The sequence below is a fragment of the Alosa pseudoharengus genome, unplaced genomic scaffold (assembly GCF_046254945.1).
Source record: "Alosa pseudoharengus isolate Yale_2024_CS ecotype anadromous, Long Island Sound unplaced genomic scaffold, YU_APseudo_1.1 YU_APseudo_1.1_scf_6, whole genome shotgun sequence".
Taxonomy (NCBI): domain Eukaryota; kingdom Metazoa; phylum Chordata; class Actinopteri; order Clupeiformes; family Clupeidae; genus Alosa; species Alosa pseudoharengus.
The window spans coordinates 36,921,019-36,947,872 of record NW_027468848.1 but is presented as its reverse complement, the minus strand read 5'-3'; the positions used below and the strand labels follow the sequence as shown (position 1 = coordinate 36,947,872).

Below are 26,854 nucleotides of genomic sequence, written 5' to 3'. Positions count from 1 at the left end.
CCACATTGAAAAGGGATCATTATGCTAATGCTGCATTGTTGCCGAAGCCCATTGGTGCTTCAGCCTTTCAGGGCTTGAGACAGTTGATGGGTTTAATCCCTCATTCGAATATATTAAGCACTGACCTCAACAAACTTCATGATATTAAAAAGTTAGAACTTCAAACTCCGCCACAACAATATAATACTTTTGGATTGGTACTTACATCAGGACAAGAGAGGAAGGATTTAAAGAAAGGTTGGGACTTAAATGAAGGGAGTGTCAGGGTAAGCTGATGTAGTTGAGCAGAATCAAGCACTGAGGCTGAACGTGGTCAAGCCATCATGTCCATAAAGAGAGTCTGCATATTTTATAATGAAGTATGCACTGTTTACACAATGCACATACAGTACTGATCACCTGCCATTTAAGATTATATTATTACATTATTCTTATCTTCATTGTTATAGGTCTCTTTAATGTGCTTAAGACATTTGTGACAATGTCATCCAATTATACTCTACTGTGCTGTATATAGAATCTGTTTAGACATTCTGACTCATTAATAGAGTTCTGTGCAATTTAACATACCATGGTATATGAGAAATGAGAGAGACAAAAGTTAATTATACTTACAAAGAGTACACACCATTTTCATTGTAATTTTTTCAAATGTTAAGAACAAAAAAAACTGTTTGTGTTTCTTCAGGCATACTTCGATTGTTTCTTCTTTTCTTAACAGTGCACCTTAAATGAAATCATGTCTCACGAGAGACGTGCCCTGATGTCAAACACAAACTGCGCCATATTAGGTTCCATTGTTGCCTTGCTGCCTCTGGTTTGTGTCAGCCTGCATTAGATAATCACAGGGTAATCCAGAGACAAGCCCCACAAGGAGCACCATCAGAGGGCCATGGAGACGTCTCTTTAAAGGCATCTGCAGTGATGCTGTCTTCATTTGTGTGATTCAACAACACTCTGGAGCTTTCAGAGTAACACTGGTGTTTTAAAAACAAAAGTAAACACCTCAGAGATAGAAAAAAAGCTTTTGAGTCTGCCATCTCTTCCTGCCTTTCTTTCTCCTCTGACTGTCTACCTCTGACTGTCTCTCTCCCATTCTCTCATTCTCTCTCCTCCTCCACACACACACACACTCTTTCTTTTCCACACTCCCTTGTTCTCTTTTACACTCAAAAGCACACAAGCCCACAGAAATACCTTCAAAGAGAAAGTGTCACATTTAGTATTCTATAGCCTCTACTCTTCTACTCAATTCTCAAATGACAAATGTCTCCTGACAGCGGCATCTTCAGGATAACGTGTTTCCCCATACCCCAAGCCTGTTTCTGCATACTCAGCCCAAAAAGAAACAAAATGAATTATAAAGCCGGAAAAAATACACCGCCGCAATCTATTGAGACTGTCTCCTGGCGTCACCCAGACAGAAAGAAACATATTCCCGTCATGTTGGCCTTATGTTCTTTAAATGACTCAGAAAGCTGTGCTACAGAGAGAGAGAGAGAAAGAGAGAGAGAGAGAGAGAGTAAAGACGAAAAGATGGAAGCGTAGGGAGCTGTCCTGAACTGGGGAAAATGCTGAGAGCTGGAGTGTGTCTCACTCTAACCCATCTTTAAAAAAGGCGGCCTGTGAAGAATTGTGCCGGTTCTGTGTCTTCAGTCTACTCATGATGATGGAGATCCCTGTGTTTCAGGAAGCACGGGCACAATGAATCCTCGAAAGAAAAGCCAGTGCGAGCATGTGTCTTCAGGGTATAACGCATTGTTTCAGGTGATTGGCTAAGTGTGCTTGAGGAAGTGCTTCAAAGCTGCACTATCACCTCACTGTGAAGAGACCCATGGAGACAGCTGACAGGACCTGTGCTTCACAACTTCACACGTCTGTCTGTTTCCCTTTCTCACTCTTTGGTCTCAATCTTTCCGTCCCTTTTTGTAGGCTCATTCTCCTTCCTTTGTTGTCAGTTTTGTTTTGTCAGGTCACCCTACCTATGTATACTTCTTTCTCAAACTTTTGCAATCTTTTTTCCCCTTTTTTTGTTTAGACTTTGTTCTCTCTATCCGTGACTTACGGAGGCAGGTGTTCTCTCTGAAGTCCTGCAGGAACCTCTCGCACTCTTCCTCATGGTTGCCGCTGCCACGGCAAGTGCACCCGGGTGAGATGGTGAAGTTAATGGGAGTGGAGTCCATGTAGTTGGGGGTCATGTCGGTCCCTACATACAGTGCACATAAACAGAGAAACAGAGAAAGAAACAGTAAACAAACAAAACACAACATGTATTGACACATTCTCAAACCTAATTATGTCTATTACTGGCACGAGCAGACATACAGTTTTTCTCGATTGCTTTGACCTGCTTAAGACCTGCTCTTCATGAACACTTTCTTTCCACAGCAGAAGTCATCTCTTGTGAATGTGTTCACTCATTTTCATTGGGTTCACACAGTACTCATACCCTTTTGCGAAACAGTTAACAGTTAAGACATGGCATCTCTTATGGATAATGAATGATTGCTGAGTGAAGAATTGTGCAAAGGAGTTTCACACAGGTGTATCAGAGATTCAGACTTATGCAAGGAATCTCTACCACCTGTGAAAATATGTTTTCCTTTTGTTTAGCACAGGGAAACCAATAGAGGTTGGGGTGTTAACAGTCTGTGTTAACTGTTTTGCAAAAGGGTATGAGAAATGTGTGAACCCAATGAAAATATGTGAACACATTCGCAAGAGATGACTTCTGCTGTGCAAAGGAGGTGTTAATAATGAAGTAGATACCAGTTTGTTTAAGCAGGTCAAAGCAATCTGTACAAACTGTAATTGTTTTGAAAACGTGATGTTAGAATTGACACAAGCATTAAAGCAATCGAGAAAAACTGTAACAGTCCAATATCTAATTATTGTATGTCATTGTGGTTCTCAGGTATGTTTGGATATCCTGCATCGCTCCACTCACCAATGAGGCCCACATATGAAGCAAGGCAGGCCTGGTAGTCCTCATTAGGGCAGCTGTTGGTGGACTCCGAGCTCATCTGACAGTTTGTGTGGAAGTCAGCCAGTCTGGACCTTTAGACAAACAGAAACCACAGTTGCATTGTGAGTCGGCTGTACATCAGAAACTTTCTTCCTGTTACACATTTGCCTAACTGCATCAACAGATTGTTGTTGTCGTCGTATCTGAGGCATCTTCATCATTTAAATAATGCTGGTCTGAGGGATTATGTGTATGGCAGTATCTCCTGAGGGTCTCATAGATGCTGAGCAATGGCTGTGAAAATGTGTCAGAATATCTGAATATTTATTTTTTTTTCAGTTGAAATAACAGCGTTTTGTTTCAAATTGCAAAATTTCATATTTATCTTGCCATGTTTTGCTGTGTGTCTCAAATGTCAAATTCCTCTCTGTCTGGAACTAAAATGTTTTGTCACACAAATATCTTTGTGTGTGCTTGTGTGTGTGTGCTGGCGGTGCGTATTTGTAAAGGATCATGTTTGGGAGATCAGACTGTGTGTACTGCACTGCGTGAGTTTGTGTATGTGTGTGTGTAAGGATCGTGTTTGGGAGATCAGACTGTGTGTGTGTGTGTGTGTGTGTGTGTGTTGGCTTGTTGATGCCTGCGGAGGCTAGTGGCTAATCCAGTCAGGGCAGAGTTGAGCGTGTATGTGCACAGAGGCAACCTTGCCTTCACGGATCACTGCTGCCTCCGAAGATGGACTGAATCACCATCTTTGCTTTCCTCTTCCTTTCTCCCCCCTTTCTTACACCCACCTCCTCCTCCTCTGCCTTGTGCCCCCCCCACCTTCTCCTCCTCTGCCTTGTGCCCCCCCACCTCCATCTCTCTCTCCTTCCTTGCTCTCTCCCTTTCCACTTGGTTACACTCTCATCGCTTTTTGTCTTCATAAAACTGCTGCATATGTTTCTGCCTTTACTGCCTACTCTCTCCTTTTGCATCTCTCTCTCTCTCTCTCTCTCTCTCTCTCTCTCTCTCTCTCTCTCACTCTATTACTTATTGATGGATCACTGGCCTGACCTCCCCATGTCTGCAGTTCAAAGGGAATTTCTACAGGCGTTTGCCCACTGTAAGGCTTCCTTCCGCAGGCTGCCTGACCAGGCAGAGGGGCCAAAGCCTCAGTCCCTACGTCACAGAGGCAGGTGTCTCTCTCTCTCTCTCTCTCTCTCTCTCTCTCTCTCTCTCTCTCTCTCTCTCTGTCTCTCTCTCTCTGTTTCACTCTTTCTCTCTCATCCCTCTCTCTCTCTCTGTGCTGTGTGTAGCTTTTTTTCCCGTGGTAATTTTGAGAGATCCAGCCAGCTAATCATTGCATAGCAACAGCAACAACGACAACAACAGCAGCAGCAGCAAACGGCTCGCAGGTCCTGCCTCTTCCCCCGTGGTTGGTCTCACACTGAGACACATTAGCATTGCACTAACAACACCTCATCAGTGCTGGGGGAAAAATGGGTGAATTCTATATCGATCATAGGAAGAGGCAACATGTAAGCATCACACGTGATGTAGCTTTATCCGCTTGACCCAGCTCACAGTCCCTCTTGGAGGGTGAAAAATGGGTGAATTCTATATCAATCATTGGAAGAGGCAACATGTACGCATCACAAGTGATGTTGCGGATATCTGCCAGCAGCCTTTCTCTCCTGATGATTCCTTCAGCACTCTTGGTAACAAGTGTGTGTGAGCTGCAGTGTGTGCTGCACTTCACATGTGCACCTTCTGAAATCCCACAATGAGTCCTCCTCTTACTCTCTCACACTCTTCTCTCAAGCCTCCTTTTGTTTTTATATAACGTTAGTTGTTTATTTTTTCTCAATTCACCAGGCTCACTTCTCCATGCCAAAACATCTGCTTCTAAACAGCACACAAAACTCCCCATCCACACACACACACACACACACACACACACACATACAACCAACCTCCCACACGTCAAGAAGACCACACATCAGCTATCAATATCATGTTCAACTTTTCACTTTCTCACGCACACACTCTCCCTAGAGTATAGTGTATGAGCCAATAACACTCTCTCAGTCGAAACTGGTGCATTGTGTGTCAGCTTATCATGAGTACCAGTGTCCATTCCAAACAATGACCGCAGCTCAGTTTCTGGACAGCCTGTCCTGCAGCCTGGATGGCCTCAAAAGTACATATATTGAGTTTAATTCCATCCTCTCCCACTGCTCAACACATTCTCTTCTCCTCCATCCCCCCGTCTTCTGTTTCTCATTTGTCTTGCCCTTTTGTTCTGAGTGGCAAATGACAGGCTGTCAGAGCTGCTATCTCCATCCTGCACTGCTCTCCCATGACTAATGGCTGTGTCCTGCAGCCACAACTTCATCTGAGAGAAGGCACTTTATGTGTGGACAGTGCTCTCTATATTCTTTTCCCTTTCTCTTTCTCCTCTCTCTCTCTCTCTTTCTCTCTCTCTCGGAATGTTCTTCCTCCCATTTTCCACACTGGTATTCATCTCGTTCTAAGGGGGTGTGGGGATAATTTGTGGACCTCAGAAAGTGTTTTGTCTCTCACTCTCCCTCCCCTCTGCTGTCTCCGTCAGAGGTGAAACTCCAAACGTGTACTCTCGAGTGCCATGGACCCTCCCCTTGCTCTTTTGCTGAGCCTATGGTCATGAGGTCTCCATGGTAAAGGCCTGAGTTTCCCCTAAAGGGCAGATTGTCTGGTTTTGAGAATGCACAAAAGTCCTGCCAAGTATTTGATCCAACCATTTAGTAAACCAGCTCATCCTAATTAGCCGCCAGGTAGATCAGATAATTAGTGATATCACCTGTGTTAAGTGCACAGGTAAAAAAAAATATATGGCAGGACTGGGATGTCCACCTTTGAGATTTATTGACAAAAGCGTATCAACAGGTTCTGTGTGTGCAGTTTCAGAGGAACTATCTCTGCTTACATAGACAGGGACCTCTTACATATTTGCACTCCAACAGGATTCTATATGAGGCTACAAATATATAGACATTTCCAATAATAAAAAAAACAGAACTTTCAAAACGATTAATCAAAAATGGGTATTGTTTTGAGTACAGGGAGGGGAGGAGGACAAGCAGAGCGGCCCGTTCTGCCCTGATCCCCACACCGCTGCCAGCACATAGAGCCGCTGCTTGTCCATCTGAAAGGCCAGTGGCAGTGCACACCTTCACTACTGCCAGTGCTCGTTGGCCTTTGCATGCCCACCGAAGCAGAAACACACTGGCATATCCCTGGACAGACTAAACAGCTGCCCTTGACAAAGCCACCCGTCTCCTCTAAGAGAAAAGAAACAATTACAAAAGGCACTTCCATAAACCAATATTTTCACACCATAGCTGCACTTTCCTGGTATCAGTATGGCTCCAATTATGATTTCCCTTCTCACTTGGTAGATTTCACAATTGTGAAATAACGATGGGAAACTAACAATGCTCTTTCAATTAAAAGAAAGGCATTTGAAGCCAAGTCAGAGAGAGAGAGAGAGAGCAGAGAACAGAGAACAGACACTCACCACCCCTCCAACCCGTCATACAAAATCAAAAAGAGTGTACTCAAGTTCACTCTTGGACAAGCGGTAGAACAAGACATATAGCTACTTCACTAGATGACTGACACGCCAATTTCTCCCAATTATCTGTTCTTCTGTGACTGCCATTATGGATCTCAGTCTAATACTCCTCCACAGGTGGGGGATAATGACAAATCATAAAGCTCAGCCATAAAGCAGCAACATAACCAGAGAGGGTTGAAGCGGTTAGTAATCAAAGATCTTTGACATAACCATGCCATTCTCTCTCTCTCTCTCTCTCTCTCTCTCTCTCTCTCTCTCTCTCTCTGATTCCCCCCTGCCAGGAAATGCATATTTGCCATCCCATACTTCATCATCGTTATTGTTTTACTCTGAAAGATTGCTAACAACTTGAGCAGAGACTCAAGGGTGACTTGTATTACCTGGAGAGCAATAGAAAAAGACAGCGAGAAGGACCAGTGGGGAGTGTTGCTCTGTAAAAGCAAGCTGTGTAGGGTTTTTTGTCTTATTAATAACATCCCTCTCCAAGCATACTGTTAGAGATGGAGTTTTTAATTAGGCTCATGTGCAGGACCCCTGCCTGATTTACATGCTTAATAACAGCTTTCCTGCCCATGCAGCAGGAACGGGCAAGGCCTCAAGATGGAACTGCGGACGCAGCCTGTGAATAGACCCTGTCTGAGCACCGGTAATCCACACTAAGTAGCCAAATCCCAAGTATTTGTGCTATGGGGTTTGTGGAAAAGCATGGAGGGTCAAAGTGGGTTCAGTCTGATTTGCTTTCATTTTCGTATGAACATGTTGACAGACTCGATGGTTGAAGGAGCTCAGAATCAGTACATAGTCATTTTTTGGCTGTCTGAGACAGACAGAGCTAGAGGAGCTTTGCAGACATTACAGCCTCAAGGACCATGCCCCCGGACACTTTTTGTTTGGCGAAATCAAACGGACAAAACAGGCAGAGAAGAGCATGAAGGCGCAGCCCCATCTCTTTCAGGATCAGATGAATCAGGACTATCCAGATGAATTAAGACCACAGGCACTTCACCGGACTCTAATTACATCTGTCTGTGGCCCATTGCTCATCTAATGAGGCAGAAACTGATTTCTTATTTGTTTGCTTGTTCCCTTTGAGATATCACATCGTCGCCATCTGTACTTTGGAGACTAATGTTCGTCTGTCTTGTAATTGTATTTTTTTTTTTATTTAATCAAGTACCGGTATCTCTTTTATGGAAGCTTAAACTACTGAGGAGTACACTTGTCAAGTCTATGAAAGTGGATAGGTCACAGAGAACCTAGCTGTTCTCGTCCAAGCTTAAAGGGGAACATAACGAATGGATGAAAATGAAAGCCTGAAACAAGCGTTCTCTCTCTCTCTTTCTCTCTCTCACTTTCTCTCTCTGCTTTTAAAAAAAAAAAAAACGAGAACTATATAACTGCAGCAATTTGCCGCTCACTTGAGGTTTAGAAAAGGTTGTCGGGGACTGTTTGTACAAAGAGCTCTCCGACGTCGGGGATGAAGCCCATTCGACTGCTCTCCACGAGCCTCTCTCCCATTATACCTGCGCTAGCCGCACGCTGTTAAAATTACATGCTGTCTCCCACTCAGGCATTTGGACACTCTGAGGAGTGCAGCGGCATAAGAGCCCCTGAAAAGCACATTCATCTGGAACAAGCAAAATATGATGTTTATGGTGCTGTTGTGTGGTGTGAGAATGTGTGGCCACTGGAAGGGCTATCACTTGCATTGTTTTTTTTTCTTTTGTTAAACCCCTTTTTTAGAATAAGCTACAAATTAATTAAAGTTTCTACTGATTTGTCAGGGAGCACTGACAATATTAATTATCATTTCTGGTGAATAATGACAATGTTGCTTTGAGACATTCGTTGCAGTTTTTAACTTGATCCACCAAGATTCTGCTCACAGAGCAACGCCAAGCTATATATAACTCCACAACATCATACTGCTTCATTAAGTGAACAACTGAATAGAGGATTTAAAAAATGAAATCAATTCTCAATTTCAAGACCAATTTTTAACCATGTTCACACCAACTTCTTAAAAAAACTGTTTTCCGTGGATCTGGGGCTACCTTGACATCTATACAAGTGACTATCTTCAAATCTAACTGAATAATACATTTACTCATCCACCCTCTCCACAACATTCACACATTCCTCATATATCCTAAAAAATAATTACATTACCATCTCGCATTTATCCTTTTATTAGCTCTGGTCATAACATCTTTAAGATTTGTACATTTAATAGTTGAAGCAAGGATGGGGTATAGTGGCAGTGAGCACTGTCAGAGAGAGAGAGAAAGAACTAGTCTGTATGTGTGTATGTGCTTGTGGTGGAGTATGTCCCATCTAGTTTTTGTTTTCATTGTTTGTTTGTTTATTTGTCTTAGCCTGAGCCTGAATGTAACATATCACACACACACACACACACATGCACGCACGCACGTACGCAAGCACACACACAAGCACACAAACAACTCACACACACACACACACACAAACTGCAGCACTACCCCCCCCCCAACACACACACACTCCCAGCTGCCATTTCAGCATTCTTTCCTCCCATGCACCTCCAGTGCTGCTCACTGGCCTGAAGCATCTGCATTTAAGTCCTGTCGCCCCTGCACAGCTGAAGTCACAGTGACACAGAGAGACGCAGGCAGACACATCCTCCCCTCATCTGAATCAACTCATTGTGACACAATTCTGCAAGACATTCCCACACTGCCCTATAATGCAGTCCCCCCCCTCCTTCGTGCATGTTGGGCAATACAAAGCCATGTACAGTATGAGTAGGGATGAGTGCATTTTTGTGCACAATTTTGCATAAATGTGACACTATTCTAGCAGAAAAGTTGAAGTATCTTCTTTATGTGGGTGCATCCACTGTTACTCAGGGTGTGCCCAAAGCCAATTACCCAATTCAGAAACATGCAACTGCAAGTAGAGAAATGGGCAATTATCCTGTTAGAGCAAATTATTAGTGTGTACTGTAGTGATATTTTTAAATCCAAATCCACATCCAAAATTAGACCTACAACTTTTTTATAATCCATTGCAGTAATGAAGATAGGGGCCTCTTACCACTGTCTGAACATTGTCTGCAAATATGGTGCGGTACTAACGGGGTTGTGTATGCTAACCAAAATGGTCTGCAGTATGTGATACTGCATGTGTGATAGCATGTCCGATCACCAGCTAGATTGGATGGTTATGGGGGGAATTCTCCCCACTGGGTATGGGCAAAACCCCATAAGAGACCAGTCAGGCCATGGGCACATACTGTAGGTTGAAATGTGCAGCATAACAAATATACTACTTATTATATTTGTATATATATTTTCACTATATTTTTATGTTGAATGTACTAAACTTAATTGCAGCTACACTTACTTACTGTACAAAACCCCACTTTTAAAAGGCAAAAAACAGATTTGTGCAGTCTTCCCACTATTTTTCATACAATAACTCGCTCTTTGCACATCTCCTCTCATGAGTAGCCCAAACTGTCCCTTGTCCCCAGGACCCTGCCATGAATACACATATAAGAAAGAAGACACCTACTTTTCATCCTGCAGTCTTTCTGCATGCAGACGTCAGTTTGCAACATAATGTGGTCTGTTAATTCAAACCACGCTATGCTTTAGGCAAAGGTTGTGATGAACATGCACCAAACGCTGGCATTAACATGTCAGTACATCTGCCCCTCTCGCTCTAAGTTAAACAGAGAGAAAGTAACTATGTAGAAATGTATCATCAATAAAAAGACAAGTGGTTATGTTCTAGTTCTGGTTCTCAAAATATACTTCATGAATATGATTCATGAAAATCCTCTTACGCCCCTTTTCACCACTCAAGTTGGTTGCATTATTTAAAATACAAAAACAATTCTGCTGCTTACAAATGCTGACTTTTGAGCACCCATTTCTTTGGAAAGTGTTTTTTTTCCCACATATATTACTAGTCTATACATAGTCCTTAATTTGTGACTAAACTCTCATCTAAGCAGACACAGATATAAATAATGGACTCACTGCATATCCAACAGAATGACCACTGATCATCATCTATGGTGAAGCACACTATTGGCCTGAGGCTAAACCGGGGTTAGCCAGAGGCTAAGTCAGCCAAACTGGCACATCAAAGCTATAGCGCTTTAAGAAGTTCTGGCCTGTTCGCTCCTAGGTGACTTGCTTGACAATACAATATACAAAACCACAATGCGTGCACAAGCACATGGTTGTTCCATCAATTGTTTATTGAGATGCTAGCGTTCAAGCATATGGCAAGCCCTCAGGCAAGCTAGTGTGTTTGCTTTTACTGGCAAACAAAAAAAGATAAGCAAATACATATATGAAAATAAAAAATGCAATCGCAAAGCTTTAGAACTCAAAATGTGTATATTTCAACAAGTTTTCTTTTTTTTCTGAAATTGGCTGGCCTCAAAAGTAGACTTAGTCATTTGGCAGTCTGTGGCAAGACACCACGTCCTTTGTGTGTTTGTTCCAGTTGCTTCTCATTGAAGATTAATTATTGATCACATACGACCTGAAAACCTCTAATGCCATCTCAGGGCTTAACAGGAGATTAGCAGAGACATAAGAGAGTGTGGTAGGCTGTGTGCAGTGTTGCATCTGCATAAACAACGCCTTCAGTGAAAACTCAGCTGACAGCTGAGGAAGTTCAAAAAGTTAATGCTAATGGAACGGGAGGAAGACAAAATGGGAGGCTGTGGCAAACTGGTAATTAACCTGCACAGTGGTTCATAAAGACATGCCCTCTCTCAGACAATGAAAAATCTGTTTACATGCATGCTATGCTAATATGTAGGGCACTGTTACGGAAACTCACACCTACTGGCTATTAACCTTACCGTTTATAAATCAGGACTGCAACTGTACTTGATTCCAGTTATTTCTCATTTAGGGTAAATTTTTGGGTGAATGTAGGTTACCACTAACCTACAGGTGGTAAAGCACGGTAACAGCTGACAGTGTAATGTAGCTACTGTATGTGCTGTTGCAATGTATTGTAGCGTCGGCGCAAAAAGACAGTGTTCGCGTTCTCCCGCGCAGGGGATCCTGGGATACGAGAGCGAACATTTGGGGGGTTTATGTTGTTATTCTCCTTAGTTTTGTGTGTAATGTTAGCGTCTTTATTGTAACATGTTTCCCTTTTAGTTCTCCCTCGTGTGTGATCCTTTTTGTGTGGGAGGCTGCGTCCTCCCCTGTATGTGTAGTGTGTGTGCGTGCTTGACCTGCCCTGTTTGCATTGTGTTCTGTGTCTTGGTCTTGGTCTTGGTCTGTATCCCTGCTCTCGTTCTCGGTGATTAAACCTTTTGATTGGACAACTGTGTGGTTCGCTATCAAATCGTTACAGTATCAATGCTTCCGTAATCCAGATTTTCTACACCCTAATTTTTAATTCATTATACGCAAGGAGGGCTATTGGATCATCAAAGAGAATAAGTATGAGGTTCCTCAATTCATCCAATTCTTACTCACATTTCCAATGAAATACAGAGTGAATCTAGTAGACCTACCCCTGTTGGGCATACATTTCTCTAAAAGACAACACAACCGAGGAGAAAAAAAAGGCTAATTAATTGAGCAGTACAGAAGTACAGTCAACAGTAGTTTAATTTCCTTTGTGTTTAACAACACCAACTGTGTGGGGGAAAAAAAACATGTAGACGTGTGGGACTGTGAAGATTTCTTGCCTCTGGCAGTCCTTGTAATAAAGTTTGAAGGATTGCTGTGATAACTTGTAGCCTAGCCTACAGCCGAGAGCTCTGGGTATCAACTACTGGCTCTCAAGCATAAAAGACAGATCCCAGCAGCAGAATTGCTAACACTTTTCTTTGCTCATTCTGAAATCAAACAACTTATTCCTTTTGTTTAGGATTAAGTGAAAATACTCTGCAAGAGAAAGAAAAAACATGAGGTAAAAGGGAGAAAGAAGAAAAAAACATGCCATGTGCCAACCACCAAGTTTTATGTAAGATTTTAAATGTCTTGAGTTGGCATAGTATCCATCCTAGGATTACAGAGGCTCTCCATGCAGTGATGCCTAGTAGTGCCAAGATAATCAGCTTTAGGTGCCACAGAGGGCTAATTCAATGCATGGTTTCTTTCATAAAAGCACATTCGGGAGACCTTTACTGTAGCTCACACATGAGGATTTAAGTGTAGACAAATTTTTTACTTGTTTACATGTTTACTAAGCATGCCAACACTGTTACTGGAACAGTTTCAAGACCAAAGATCCACCCCTAGATTCCTGCATGGATCCACAAAACAGGCATGAGGCAATTTGCTGAAATGAAGGCTTATGGTGTCACACTCCACAGTCCTGACAAAAACAATGTCTTGTTTGAGGATTGTCAGAGCATGGTGCTTATTTTGATATCTTAACATCAGTCTACCACGGGAGGAAATACTATTAAAAATACATTGCATCATGCCATCACATGCCATTGCAAAATGCTTTATTCTGTCAACTGCTAGTTCCTAACTCCAGGCTGGCTGTGTTGTTATTTCTGAATCACTCCCACCCAGAAACCCAGAGATCACTCCTCACATCGCTTCAGTCCCATCCTCTACAGAGCCTCCCATCTATAGTGACGGCCTGTCAATCACTCGCTGGCATGGATGTGAGCCTAGAAGAGGGTGAGGGCATTACAGGCATAGAGGGACCCCTCACTGCCACATCTTAGAGAGCGAGAGACTGAGGGGCCAGCACACCTCCAGGCCAAACAGCAGTCACAGAGACAGACAGACCGAGTGACAGAAGGATGGGAAAAGAAGCGAGGAAGAGACAAATCAAAGTCGGGGAAACATTTGATTGATCTCACACGGGCGATCAATGTGTGTGAGTGTGTGTGTGTGTGTGTGTGTGTGTGTGTGTGTGTGTGTGTGTGTGTTAGAAAGGCAAAGGCAGAAAATCTCAGTCCCCAAGCAAACAAATCAGGAGTGCATGTATTCTGCTGTTCGTTGTAAATCTACCGCGAGAGCTCAACATGGGATGTCTTCTAATGACACCAAAAAAAAATTTGCCTCTGTGCACTCCTGTGCGCTCTCACCGGAATCAAACAAATACCAGCATTGCTCTTCATAAGAGAGAGAGAGAGAGAGAGAGAGAGAGAGAAAGAGAGAGAGAGAGAGAGAAAGAGAGAGAGAGATTAGAGCTGTCTGTCATTGTGACCTCCAAATGAATTACCCAGAGATGGTTACATTTACATGTAGGGCATTTATTCATTTGGCAGAGGCTCTAACAGAGCCCTTAGGTAACACAAAATAAATACTACTTTGATAAATACTATAATAAACACAACTACAATACTGTAAATACTACTACAATACCAGAGGATGAGAGTGGCGAAGTTTAAGTATTAGTTTTAAGTGTAGTCGAAGAAAAAAGTGGTAGAATACTACCAAAGAAAGGAGTGGTAGAAGACTGAGGTGGAAAGGAGGGAAGAAAGAAAGTGTACGGTAAATGTGTTGGGTTTTTAGATGTGTTCGAAGAGGAGGTACTCTCGAAGGAGTTTCATCTCTACCTGCTCTTGAAGACAGAGAGGGTTGCTCCTGCTCTAGTAGCACTTGGTAGGTCGTTCCACCAATGGGGAACAAGAAATGAAAATAGTCTGGATTGCCGAGTATGTAGGGATGGCAGTACCGGATGATGTGGAGGAACACAGCACAGTGGCTGTGGGGTAGCATAAGCCTTAGTGAGGGCATTTCAATGGGAGCATTCACTTGATAGGCAAGCATTAGTGACTTGCATTTTTTCCAAAAATAATTCCGTGGAAATGCATGGATTCCAGTTGCTGCTACTGGAAGAAACTGTAATCCATGCATTTCCACAGAATTATTTTTGGAATCTGATCCCTTATCATACCTGTTCATTCTTACTCGTCGCTCGACTTATCGTGGCTAAATTCAAGATGGCTGCAAACGCTAAACTTCGTGAAGATACTGTCTGTATAAATCGTCTTGTAAGTAAACTACCAGTACTTTTTCAAAGTTCTCAATGTCTCGTTTTAAATGTCAGGGCCCTCGGAAGTCTACCAATGAAGTGTGGAGATACATTGAGCCTCGTAAATGGTGTAAAACAGTGATTTATTTGCATGGCTATGCCGATGCCGAGGCACCACCATTGACCGCCTTGTTGGTAGCATCGGCTAACTAGCGCCAGATTTCGGAGTGCAGGGGACAAGCCAGGATGGGCTATGAGACATACGTTCACACTCGGTATCATGTTTCAAAACACTTTAGGTCAAAATCACACCGGAATTCTCCTTTAAGAAGGCGTTACAGTAGTTTAGGTGAGATAACCAAGGTCTGTGCCAAGAACTGGGAGACATGTTAGGTTAGGTAAGGCCTGGATTTTCTTATACTAGTGGGAAGCAGCACAACAGGGTGACAGAACCGACATGGTCAGGGAAGGATTAAGTGTGTGTGTGTGTGTGTGTGTGTGTGTGTGTGTGTGTGTGTGTGTGTGTGTGTGACGCAGGTAGACCTGGGGAATATAGAGCCTCTCTGCCTGACGCCAGCACACCTCTCTAGCATTTCGAGAATCGATAAATCCTCCTTTACCTAACACCTACCACGCATCTATTCTCTCTTTCTTTTTTTTCTCTCTCTCTCTCACTCTTACTCACACACACACACACACACACACACACACACACACACACACACACACACACTAATGCATAGCTCTCTCAGCACTTTTGTACTAGTTTCCTCTCTTGATATCTTTGTCTATCTTCATGGTTCCAATCCCCTCGCTCATCTCCTCACACACACTAGGCATACTGTTTTCATACAGTCTCACATGGTCTTTACATGCATAGTCTTTCTATACATAGCTCTGTCTCTAACTCTCTCTCTCTCTCTCTCTCTCTCTCTCTCTCTCTTTACACACACACACACACACACACACACACACACACACACACACACACACACACACACACGCACACGTCTGGGGGTAAAGCTTGAAAGGCTCTCTGTGTGCATCTCCTTTCTCAATGAGACTGGTAATAAATCAACGAGCTGTTTACAACAGAAGCCCTTTAAGTAGGGGGGTTTAGCCTCCCCTGATGATTCCACTGAAGGGTTTGTAAAGGCTTGTCCACAGAAGCTTGAAACAACATTGTAACTGCCCCTCATTTTTTCCCAAGGGCCAGAGAAAGGCCTGCACAATTTCCCTCTTGAGGACGATCCTGAAAGCAGGGAATCAAGGTTAGCCAACTAATACGGGCGGATATAGTGAAAGCCACTCTTTATGAGCAACTTTGCTTTGATATCTGCCAAGATGCGTATGGTGTAATTACTGTACCAGGGTATTATCTAAATCCTGTAGCCCACCAAGCAGAAAAAGGTCCTAAATCCTCGTCTCATTGTATCCAGTGAAAATGCCCCCACATACACAATCATCTCATTTCTACAGCACTCTTAAAACGAATGTGTTGTTCCTATCTGGACACAGAAAAAAAAAAAACATCATGTTAAAAAACATCTCAAGTTGTGAGTGTGGCAGAGTATGTGTGTGTTGTCTGTGTGTCTATGTTTGTATGTGTGTGTATTTCATACATTTATTTGTTCTCAACGTCCTTCTTTTTACATGCAAACTACTCCTACGGAAATTAAGCCAATCCTCAGCCAGTTTGAGCTCATTCACTGTTCTCTTTTTTTATCTGATTAGAAACCTCTGCTGCTCTTCAAAAGACGCTGGATTATTGAACCCCTCCAAAAAAAAAAAAACAATAGATGAAGGAGGACAAGCCTGCACATAATGAGATTCCCTTTGGCCACTGAAAAATCTCCCAAATAAGTAGTAAGGGAAGGGTGGAGCCAGAGAAGGACCCAGAGGTCACCCACAGCGAGCCTCTCCACAGCTCCAAATCCACCAGGCTGCGACACAGCCCCCTCTCATTATCGAGTCAATCATGAATCACCGCGCAGAGACGATGGCTTTTTTTTTTACGACTGCAACGCGTGCTGCTGAATGACGGAGATCTTATCGTTAAGGGTATTTTCATTGCAAAGTGGGTCAGGCAGAACTGCATGAGGATTATTTCCTGGAATGGATGTCAGTGGAGGAATTGAGTCATTACTCGTCAGGCCCCCGTCAGGTGCGAACGCTTGGAGGCGAGAGATCGCTGCGCAACGTTCCACTAAATAACTGGTATCCAAAATCCCATCCGTCTTCGGGCAGGGCGGCGAAGGTGGCGTTGTGATGGAGATAATGATGATGACGGGGTACAGGGTGAGGGTTGCTCCACCCACCCACTGAACAGGGCCCATATATACACCTATACTGCATATACGTGCTGTAATACGTTTAATAAATTGCAGGGATTTCTTTTTTCTTTCCCCTCATCTCATGCAAGCGCGTGGGAATCTGCTAGTGAGGCACGGAGCTGTTTGAACATGTAAATCCCTCGTAATACGGTAAGCCCCCAGTGTAAAACAATGACCAAAATGGATACCTCCTTTCCATAACATGTACAGGTGGTTGCCTCGCCACCAAGTCGCTGCCACACAATGGAATGCTGGGTAAATCTGAGATGTCTCTACACCCATGAGCAAATAGGTTTCTTTCTGTCAGAAAGGTCCTGGCACTGCATTAATCCTGGTTAAGCAACTACAAATGTAACTCAACCTGATGACTCTTTTTGTAAGGTGAGTATACAGTTACTATTACCCCTCTAATATGGTGGCTTGTACCTCTTTTTAATCAACAAACAAACAAAGTTTTACACAATCCAAGTAAAACTGGGTGCTGGTTCTATCATTAGCCAATGTGATGTTAAAAGCCCATATGCTCTTCCTTAGACATGTAAATGTTAATGCTATTGCTTAGCTTTCACCATATCTACATACATGCACAGGTCCAGAGGAAAGGAAAAAAGTTTAAGGGAAGCAATCATTATGTCTATAATAGCAGTTTATGGACAGATATACCTATTTTATTTCACAATGCATCAGGCACAAGGCACAATATGAATAGTTTATGCTACAGTATCTAAGGGCATTTGTCAATAGAATGTGTGACTCCCACTCAGCATTTGCTTATATATATATATATATTCTTCCTTGCATTTATTTTTCTCATGTCTTCCTCCTTGATTCACTAATTGGTGAGGTGAGATAGTTCACTTTAGGCAGAATTTCTATACAGAAAGCATTTGAAGGAAAATTCACATAATTGTCCCATGGGTACGTTGTATAGAGAACATGTGCTCTTCCATTTAACTGAAATTCCCAAAGGACTGTTAGGCTAATCTTATAGTCACGGTGGCTTTTTCATTTATTTCTGTCATAACAAACACAACTATTATGTGTTTATGTTTGTGATTGTTGTCATTTTGACAGTGCAGTATATTCATTTTAACTGTGTACATTTAATTGTATGCACTAAATTAGGCAAACAAGGCCGAATTTCAGTCTTCAATTCAGCTTGTGAAAGTCGAGCTACCATTCACTGTTATTACAAAGACCAAAAAGTAGAAGTGCTAGTTTGAGTTCCTGCCGTTTCAGAGCCACAGGGATGTACAGGCAAGAGTACATGTGTGCTACTTTAGGGTTAGCATAGATACCATAATTACGCTTCTCTGATTTACCCGTCTGCTATAGGATCCCTGACCAAACTGCCAAGAGAGCACTGTGAGCTTGTGCGTTGGTGGGCTCCATGTCAGAATCTAGCCATGTTAATTAAACAGTGGCCTGTTAAATTGGTCTAAAAACACAGTGAAAGTGATCTACTAATGTTCCGTTCAGGATAATTGAACACAGCCCCCTCAATTAAGCAGCCAGTTTCCACTCCCATTCTAATTCCTGCTCTCTGTCTCATTTTCTACTTTTTTAATTACCAACTTTCTTCTTCTTTTCCCCCATGCCTGTATACTGCCTAGATAAAAGTTAAGGAACACTGGAGAATAAAACTGGAGAAAGTAACATTTGATAGGTATTGTAGCTAGCTGGTTTGCAGCTTCAATACATAGATCTTCACAGATGCTGATTAGCAGTGGCTTGGCTAGAACTACTGTAGATGTATCTCAGTCCCCGCCCAAGAACCTTTGTGGAGAAAAAACATGAGGGTTTCAGGTAGAACTGCTACTATTCTATACTGTTCAATAGATAATAATAATAAATACATTTTATTTAAAACGCCTTTCAGGACACCCAAGATCGCTTCACAGAAAAAGAAAAAAAAGGAGAAAAATTATCAAAAATATATGCAAGAGATTATGATGACGTTCTCTCTTTTTAAACCAAGTCTACAGTGTGTAGGTTTAGATGAAATAAGATGTTCCATGTTCCAATTGTACTTCAGTGTGCTATGCATGAATGTGCTATGAATGAATAGATAAGCCCAGGAAGAACCAAGGCAGCCACCCACACCACAGTCATTTTAACTGAGCACACCCACACAAATCCATCCACCCCATGCACTCCGTCTCTTTCTTTGCCATAAACGTATTCACTTCCATGAAAAAGCTTTGTTTGCTATATTGGCTGTTTTCTTGGACTTTTCTCGAAGGCAGGGTATGCAGAAAAAATCCTACAGAACTCCACACAGACCTGAGACGCTCCACTAGACACCACAATAAGAGAGTTCTTGTGCAAGAACAGGGAATTTGAACTTAGAAGCCTGGGGCAACATATACTTTATTTTGAATAAAGTAACAATACAGGTTTTTGTGTGCAACAATTTGGGAGAAATGGCTTGGAACTGCTCCCAGAAAGGTTTCTTCTTCTGGGAGAGGCCGCAGTGGACAAACACAGACACACCTTTGCCTAGTCAAAGATGCACACAGACAAACACACACACACACACACACACACACACACACACACACACACACACACACAAGTAAGCTTGGCCACCCACACACATACACACAACCACTCTCACACACCTGTACATACCAAATCTCACTCAAAAACATACAAGAACCCACATATACTGTACACCCACTCAAAAACACACACACAGGTATATACGCACACACCCCCTCATACAAGCACGTTAGAAAAGCGGCGATAGGAGTACCGACCTGCAGAGAGGGTCGAGGCGGCAATTCCTGCGCAGCTCCAGGCAGTTGGGCTTTGCCTTCTCCTCGAAAGAGCACGACGGCACGATGGTCTGGCGGCGGCGCTCAGCGCAGGCGCTGTCCCGGCACGAGCAGAAGAGCAGGCCGTAGCTGTGCTCGGTCTGCACGCGGTCGAAGAACTGCCGCAGGGCCTTGTGGCAGCGCTTGCGGTTGCAGGTGTCGGCGGGAGCGGGCGCCGGGGACTTGTTGCACGTGGCGATGTAGGCTGAGCGCTGGCGCTTGCACGTGTCGTTCAGGTTGCAGGCCTTGGTGGCGTCCAGGCAGGGGTTGCAGGGCCGGGTGGAGTCCAGGCAGTGGGTGGTGGCCCGCAGGGTGGAGGAGTGCATCCCTACGGCAAGGAGGAAAGGAAATTTTTATTGTTATGCTCTGATAAAGAATTGTAGTGGAAAAGCATATGCCCACTTCATTAAAGGCTTCTTAAATTAATACAAAGCAGTGTGCCAAGTACTTTTTGGTAAGACGTACACTTCTGATGCCAAGGTGAATAGGCATTTACACTTTACCTGAAGTTAAAAGGCATGACAGACATTTAGAGATTAACTACCAAACAACTATATCTTAACTCACTAATATGAGATACTTCACCTAAACTTACTAAACTAACTATAGATATCAAATAACAGGTGTTAAGGTGTCATGTTAAATCATGGCAAACGATACGATTTTACATAAGACTCTCCACAATGCACTATTATGTCATTAAGTGATTGCTGAAGAAGAGGTTTGGCTATATAAAGCATCCAATCTTAAAGGCTTCAGACTGCCATGGAGAACTAAATGAATGCCCTTGAAAACGTTGCATTTAAAGTACATTACAGTCTTTCACACAATACACGCTGTATCCAATAGAGATATTTCATTTTCCACTGCACATTAAGACATTAAAAAATAAACTGGAATAAAAATTTACTTCAATGGCAATGATATAACACATTTAAATTGTCCAGAGACTGAGTGGATGATATGTTGTTTTCCTTGTGTGTGAGACGACAAATGGAAAATTCCCTTGATGACAAGCTTCTATCTAAAAGGCAGCAGGCACAGTGGGCCTTGAAAGTTGGCCATGCTTTCACACTGGTATAAATGAATAAACCCCCCTTTGGATGTTTGAGCTTTCACTTGGACGGCTCAGGACGGCTCATGGTAGTGTGCTGACCAGGCTCCTTGTGAGAGTGCAGCGCAAACCAACATAAATGACCCAACATCCCTATTACAGTTTTAGTACCTATAGCTAAAGCACTTTTTCCAAACTCTAAACATAATTGCCCATAGTTAATTCTCTGCTCAAAACCACATTATGTTCATTAAATACTATGTAACACACACACTTTCTCTTTATATGCTAACTTTATCAAAACATGGTGAGGTTCAATATCAAATCAGTCTTTCAAAACACACGCATGTTTTCGCAAGCATTTGAAGACATTTAAAAAGCTGCAGTAGGCCTACTTTTCATGTTTCAGCACTACAGGTACCTGCACATGTGTGAATGGTATGGTCCAGAGCAGATGGATGTCCACACACACACACATACACAGTGACGTCATGCCCATTGAAGTTAAGGGGGCACGTGCCCCCTCGGATTTTTCGTCCTTGATATTTTTTTTTAACATAACTTTGTTCCTATTATGCTCCATAATAAGCCAGAGCCTATAACGACTCAAATGTATTCTTCTAGATGTGTAATAAACCGTAGCAAAATAGCTGAAGACCAGTCAACAGCCCTTTTCCTAAAATTGGTCTCTGTGTATGTTCCCGTAACAACTCACACGTGCATTCAGCTCGCAATGTTTTAGTTAACTTTAGGCTACAGTTTGAACAGTTGAACTGTTACAGTTACAGTTTAAACAGATACAGTCAATGGTGTTGAAGTGGTAAGTAGTCTAGCTAAGCAATAAAAAGTAGTGGAATTATTTGTAGTTGACCAGGACATTTTGACTTGATGATCAAATAGCCTAGTTAGAACTATGGATTTGATGTTGGCCGCGAATTCAGAGCATTAGGCTACGTTAACGTTAGCCTACATGGTGTCAGTATAACGTAGCCTATAGGCTACTCTTACAAATATTACAAATATTTGGCAAAGTCTCCTGGTTCAATTGTTTCCAGTTTCATAAACGAGGGTGTTAGATTTGCAGTGACTACAAAATCCAACCTAATAACATTAGGCCTACCAAGGAATTGCGTTGGATGTTTCTCCACTTGTTCTCTTCACGTATCTGGCTGCTAATCCATGTAATGAAAAGGGATAGGCTACCCGTTCAAAAGGAGGTTTAAAGTTGTTTTATATAGGATCGCTATGACCGTGATGTAGTGGGCAAGAAAGTATAATAGTCTCTCTCGTGCTCATAACTTAGGTTATTATCAGGTCACTTGCTCGTGGTAGCCTATTGCTTGCCATAATGGTCATGAAAAATATATTACTAGTAAAATATTCAAATATTTAGGGTTAACCTTACTCAGCACTGAAACCTGTCAAACTTCTTTCAAAGTCCTTCTTCACATGAATTAAGATTACAATAATTTAATTTCTGAGCACCACAAAGTCAGACCTCAGCAACTTTTTTAATGTAAGATTGTTCTTAGGTCACATATCAATCAAATAACAACTGCAATAATACTGTTTTTAAAATCATGTGTAGCCTAGGCCTAAGTGTAAATGTGTGTGTCTAAACATGCTTTAATGAGCTGAAATTGAGCATACAGTTCTTTCACCAACCTATGTGTTTTACATTAACTTACAAAATAGATACTTTAGCTTAGTCCTCAGATAGAGGATGGTTGCTGCTTGCTCTGTTAAGGTATTTCTGTCCCTCCTAAACTGCATTGAAATGGTATGTTTAGCAGCATACTGGGGGCGAAATCACCGGCCCCCCTCTAACAGGAACCCCCCCCCCCCCCCCCCCCCCCGAAAAAATTTGCCTGATTGTGCCCCCTCTGAATTTTGCTTTGCATGACGCCCCTGCACACACACACACACACACACACACACAACCACTCTCACTAGAGGGGCTTCAACAACTAGTCACTAAATTACTATTTCTGTAAAATCACTTGTCGCTGCTGTAGGCAGCAGTTGTGCAAAACCTAATGGGCTTGACGTTTCCTATCGAAAACCTGTTCCACAGTGAGATGTAAGCTAAGGAAAACTTTATGAAATTGCAATGAAAATAAGTCTACTATGATCAGTCTAACCATCTAAATATGAAATACCTAACTCTTGCAGTAACGTTAGCAAGGTACGACTAATTGACAACTGTCGACTAACGACTGTTATGAAAAACTTGTTAACTAATACAAATGAGTAGATGTGAAACCCCTAACACACACACACACACACACACACACAGACAGAGGTAGAGAGAGAGAGAGAGGGAGACTCCAGAAAGAGATTTGTCCAGACATAGATTGCCAGACATGGTTTATAACGCATCAACTGATCTCCATATTTTCCGATGAGGCTTAGAGGAGTGCATGATAAAAAAGATTTCTGAGACATAAGCTGGAAACAAATATTTACTATCAATGAACAGTGGAATGTGCGACTGGGAGGAGAAAGAGGAGGAGAGAGAGAAGTTTATCAACGTGATGTTTACAGCTGAAGAAGCAGGAAAGGCACAGAGGCACGCTTGACATGCAGGGACCCCACATTTGGTACATAATCTGCCGTAACCGGGAACTGTGTAACAGATCAGCATGCTCTGAGATATCTAGGTGTATCTAAGTGCACTTTAAGTGTGAAAGGGAGCATGTTGTTGAATTCAAGTCCCTTTTTTTCTCGCAGTGTATTCACCTAATATACAACAGTGTTACTTAATGCCTCCAAAGGAACAGTTTTAGTAAGGAAATGGGCTAGCGTGCAGTAGCCAAAAAGTAATTGGTTCAATTCCTGAACAAGGCACTTTTGCTTAAGGGGACTGTCCCTGCGACTGCTCTCTGTGAGGTGCTTTGGATAAAAGCACCAGCAATATAAATAAAGTAATGCAAGAGTTAAAATCCTGACATTTCATTGGTGTTATGTAGAGTTTATTCATTCAAATCTTAAAAACTCCTTGACTGCAACCTTCAGTTCTGGATATCTAAGGAGACAGCAGGTGTACCAGGTACAATGAGACAAACAAAATGTACTATTTGTCATAAAGGCAAAGTAATCACTTGGAAAATAAACCCTACTCAAGTCTACCATGACCTTGCTAACTGAAACCGAACATTTAGACAATCTTTCTGCACTTGTTTGAAAAGTTGAATGATAAGTTATAGCAGGAGGAACACTCTCAAAAATAGGGGTACGGTTGGGGTACATTTTTGTTCTTTTAGGTACAACTTTTGACCCTGTACCTTAAAGGGAACAAAATTGAGCCCCTAAAGTACTAATATGTACCGTTCCTGGATCATTAATGTACCTTTTCGCAAAGGGACCATATTTGTACCTAAGGGTACAAAAAGTACATGGCCTGTCACTCAAAAGTTGGTGGGGGAGGAGATTCTGGACGGGAGCAACCGTTATTTTTCTCACACACCAAGAAATGGAGCAACTTTCAGTGAGGAGCTTGGTGTGAGAAAACACATGTGCAGGATGGAATAATCTTTGTGGAAGAGGAGGCAAAGCTATTCAGAGGTAAGGTGTAGTTGCAATTTATCGAAATTCGGTTTGTAAATTGTAAATAGCCTACTGTTACAGTAATGTTGTTGGCTTAAAGGCTAACATTAGCCTTCGCTAGCAACTTAGCCTAGGTTAGCTATGAATTCAGATATTTTTAAATGGAATTCAAACTCCTTCAATAATGCATGACTATCGTGATAAATGGTAAGGAAATGATTTGTGTGTGTGTTTTATCTACTATTTCCCATGTCAATGTTAAGTTTTTGTGGAAGCCAACTTTCACTAGCAATCATTATCCTAACTACCTTAGCCCATAGATATATGAGTATATCCTAGCACCATACATACTTGCTAACTTCCCTGAAAGGCTGGTTTAATATCAATGGTAGTGCAGGTGAAAGAAGCCTGGTATGTGCATACATGCAGTAAGCATGATCACTCTCAACACTGTCATTTTGTTTAGGTGAAAATGAATTAGTTGAGTTGCCTATGTTCACCAGAACATCCTGTTTGTCATTGCTTATCTAGTTAGAAGTTAGAGGGAGCAACTCAGAACCATTCTATAATGTTATAAAGTTACTCAGAGCTTGATAATGGTCTAACGTAAATCTAACGTTAATCCTTCTCACAGATACCCACCAAGGCAGAATATGGCCACTTGGAAGTAAGCTTACCTTTCCTAAAGGATCTAATAGCTATGTAAGTTACCCAACTTGGTGTTTTTTTTGTAATGGTATTTTTCTTATTGATGTTAAATACATATAGAAAAGTATTGCATAATACATTATGCAAATTATAATAATACAGACAACTTTTAGATTTTTTTTTGTCCAATAGCAATTTATATATTGGACAAAAAGATATCCAAGATATTGGATGATCTTTGTGCTATTTCATTGTTGTGTCATTTTGTTTAATTATGTTATACTATTGCATGGCATTTGTCTCTCAAACACATAGTGGATTAGGCAGCTTTCGTTCATGAAGATACGGTGAAAAGGAGTAAGGAGAAGTTTGGGAGAGTCAGCCGGTCCATGGAACTTGTAATGACTCAGCGCTGATCTATGCCAGGTGAATAGATTGATATAGTTACATACATGTATTAGACAAGGTATTTTACACAATCTGTCTGAGGCTATTTATTTGTGTGGTTGAAAAAAATCTTTGCATTTTGCTTCCAACAGATGTAAACCCCTGCTGTCATTGGTGAGGCTACCACTGCTATTGAAAATATGTGAACGTCCTGTAGATCAAGTAAGGTTCCAGTCTAAGTCAAAGTGGATATATGCAGAGGAACAGAAGTTGAAGAGGGGGGGAAACAGCAGCCTCCACATTCTCCTGAAGAATATGTTGGATTTCTGCCAGTTTTTGAACTTTGGTGCCTTTTGAGACTCTTGCCTTTTTAATGGCTAGCCTCATGATTGGAAGGATTGGAGTGTATTTTCTGATTGATTGATTTATTGGTGACAATAAACAATATATTGTAAATTTTTACAGGCTTGCTAATATTTCCCAATGGCTGGCACATTGTTTTCTGAGATACTACTCTAAAATGTCGCTATATGACTCATTACATCACACATATTGTTCACTCAATTCTAAGGTGTATGCACTGTGAATGAGATCTAAGATCATAGCTATAGTTACTGCAAGGACTTTGTTAATTGCAACGTGTAATGGTTATGGCAAGCAGATACTGTATTTTCATCACTCATACACGAGTATTAACATGAACTTGAAAGCATACAAGGTTTGTTGGAGTAATTACTAACTCAAATATTGGTATTTTATAGATCATATAAAGGTGTTGTTAGAGCTATCGTGCAAATTAATATATTTTTTCCTTCTGCATATAAACACAATGTGGCTACTCAGGCAAAATATTGTAAACCAAAGTGTTTTATTATTTACACTTACATTAAGAGTCATAACATGTTTTACGTGAATATGTATATTGATATGGATATAAGATACTTTGATGTTTTGATATGAATGTGTTTTTAATATGAACATGTTAACATTTATTGTACCTGTATTCATGTGGAGTATTGTGTGTAATATCCCCCCAGAATAAACATTTAAATGTACTTATTGTTTGTGCATATATTTTAGTTATACCACCTTAAATTTTCACTGGGGTTGTACCCTTGAAGTACAGATTAGTACCTTTTAAGGGTACTATTCGATAATGATATATACAGGTACATTTTAGTCATTGCAGGTACACAAGTGTACCTTGATGGGTACAGATGGCTAGGGTACACAAATGTACCTGCATTCATGGGTACATTATTGTACTTCAAAAGGGTACTGCCCCAGCGACAAGCATTTGTACCGACTTAGGTACACACTGGTACTTCCATTTCTTAGAGTGAATAACACTGGAGGAAGGCATTCTATGTGACATCTGGGCCACAGTGACAGCTGGTTTACAGTTTGAATGTAATGGCTGTGCCTGTGAGTGCCTCTGTGTATACACATCCTGCCAAACTTTACTCAAATAACACATGCTCATGTATACACACAGCAGTGTGAGCAGCACCCGTAACAACAGCTCTTCAACTTGGAGGTGTTCAA

At 41.8% G+C, this 26,854-nt stretch overlaps 1 protein-coding gene across 1 annotated transcript in view; it reads right to left on the bottom strand.

The window, feature by feature from the left end:
• The window catches only part of LOC143106274 (GDNF family receptor alpha-2-like), a 93,982-nt gene that overhangs the window by 16,921 nt on the left and 50,207 nt on the right, over window positions 1-26,854 (bottom strand). The window contains exons 4-6 of the mRNA XM_076270515.1: window positions 19,618-20,002; window positions 2,948-3,057; window positions 2,066-2,206 (exon numbers count right to left, since the gene is read on the bottom strand). Of these exons, the coding sequence (XP_076126630.1) occupies window positions 2,066-2,206; window positions 2,948-3,057; window positions 19,618-20,002 (636 nt within the window). The remainder of the gene's footprint in view (window positions 1-2,065; window positions 2,207-2,947; window positions 3,058-19,617; window positions 20,003-26,854) is intronic.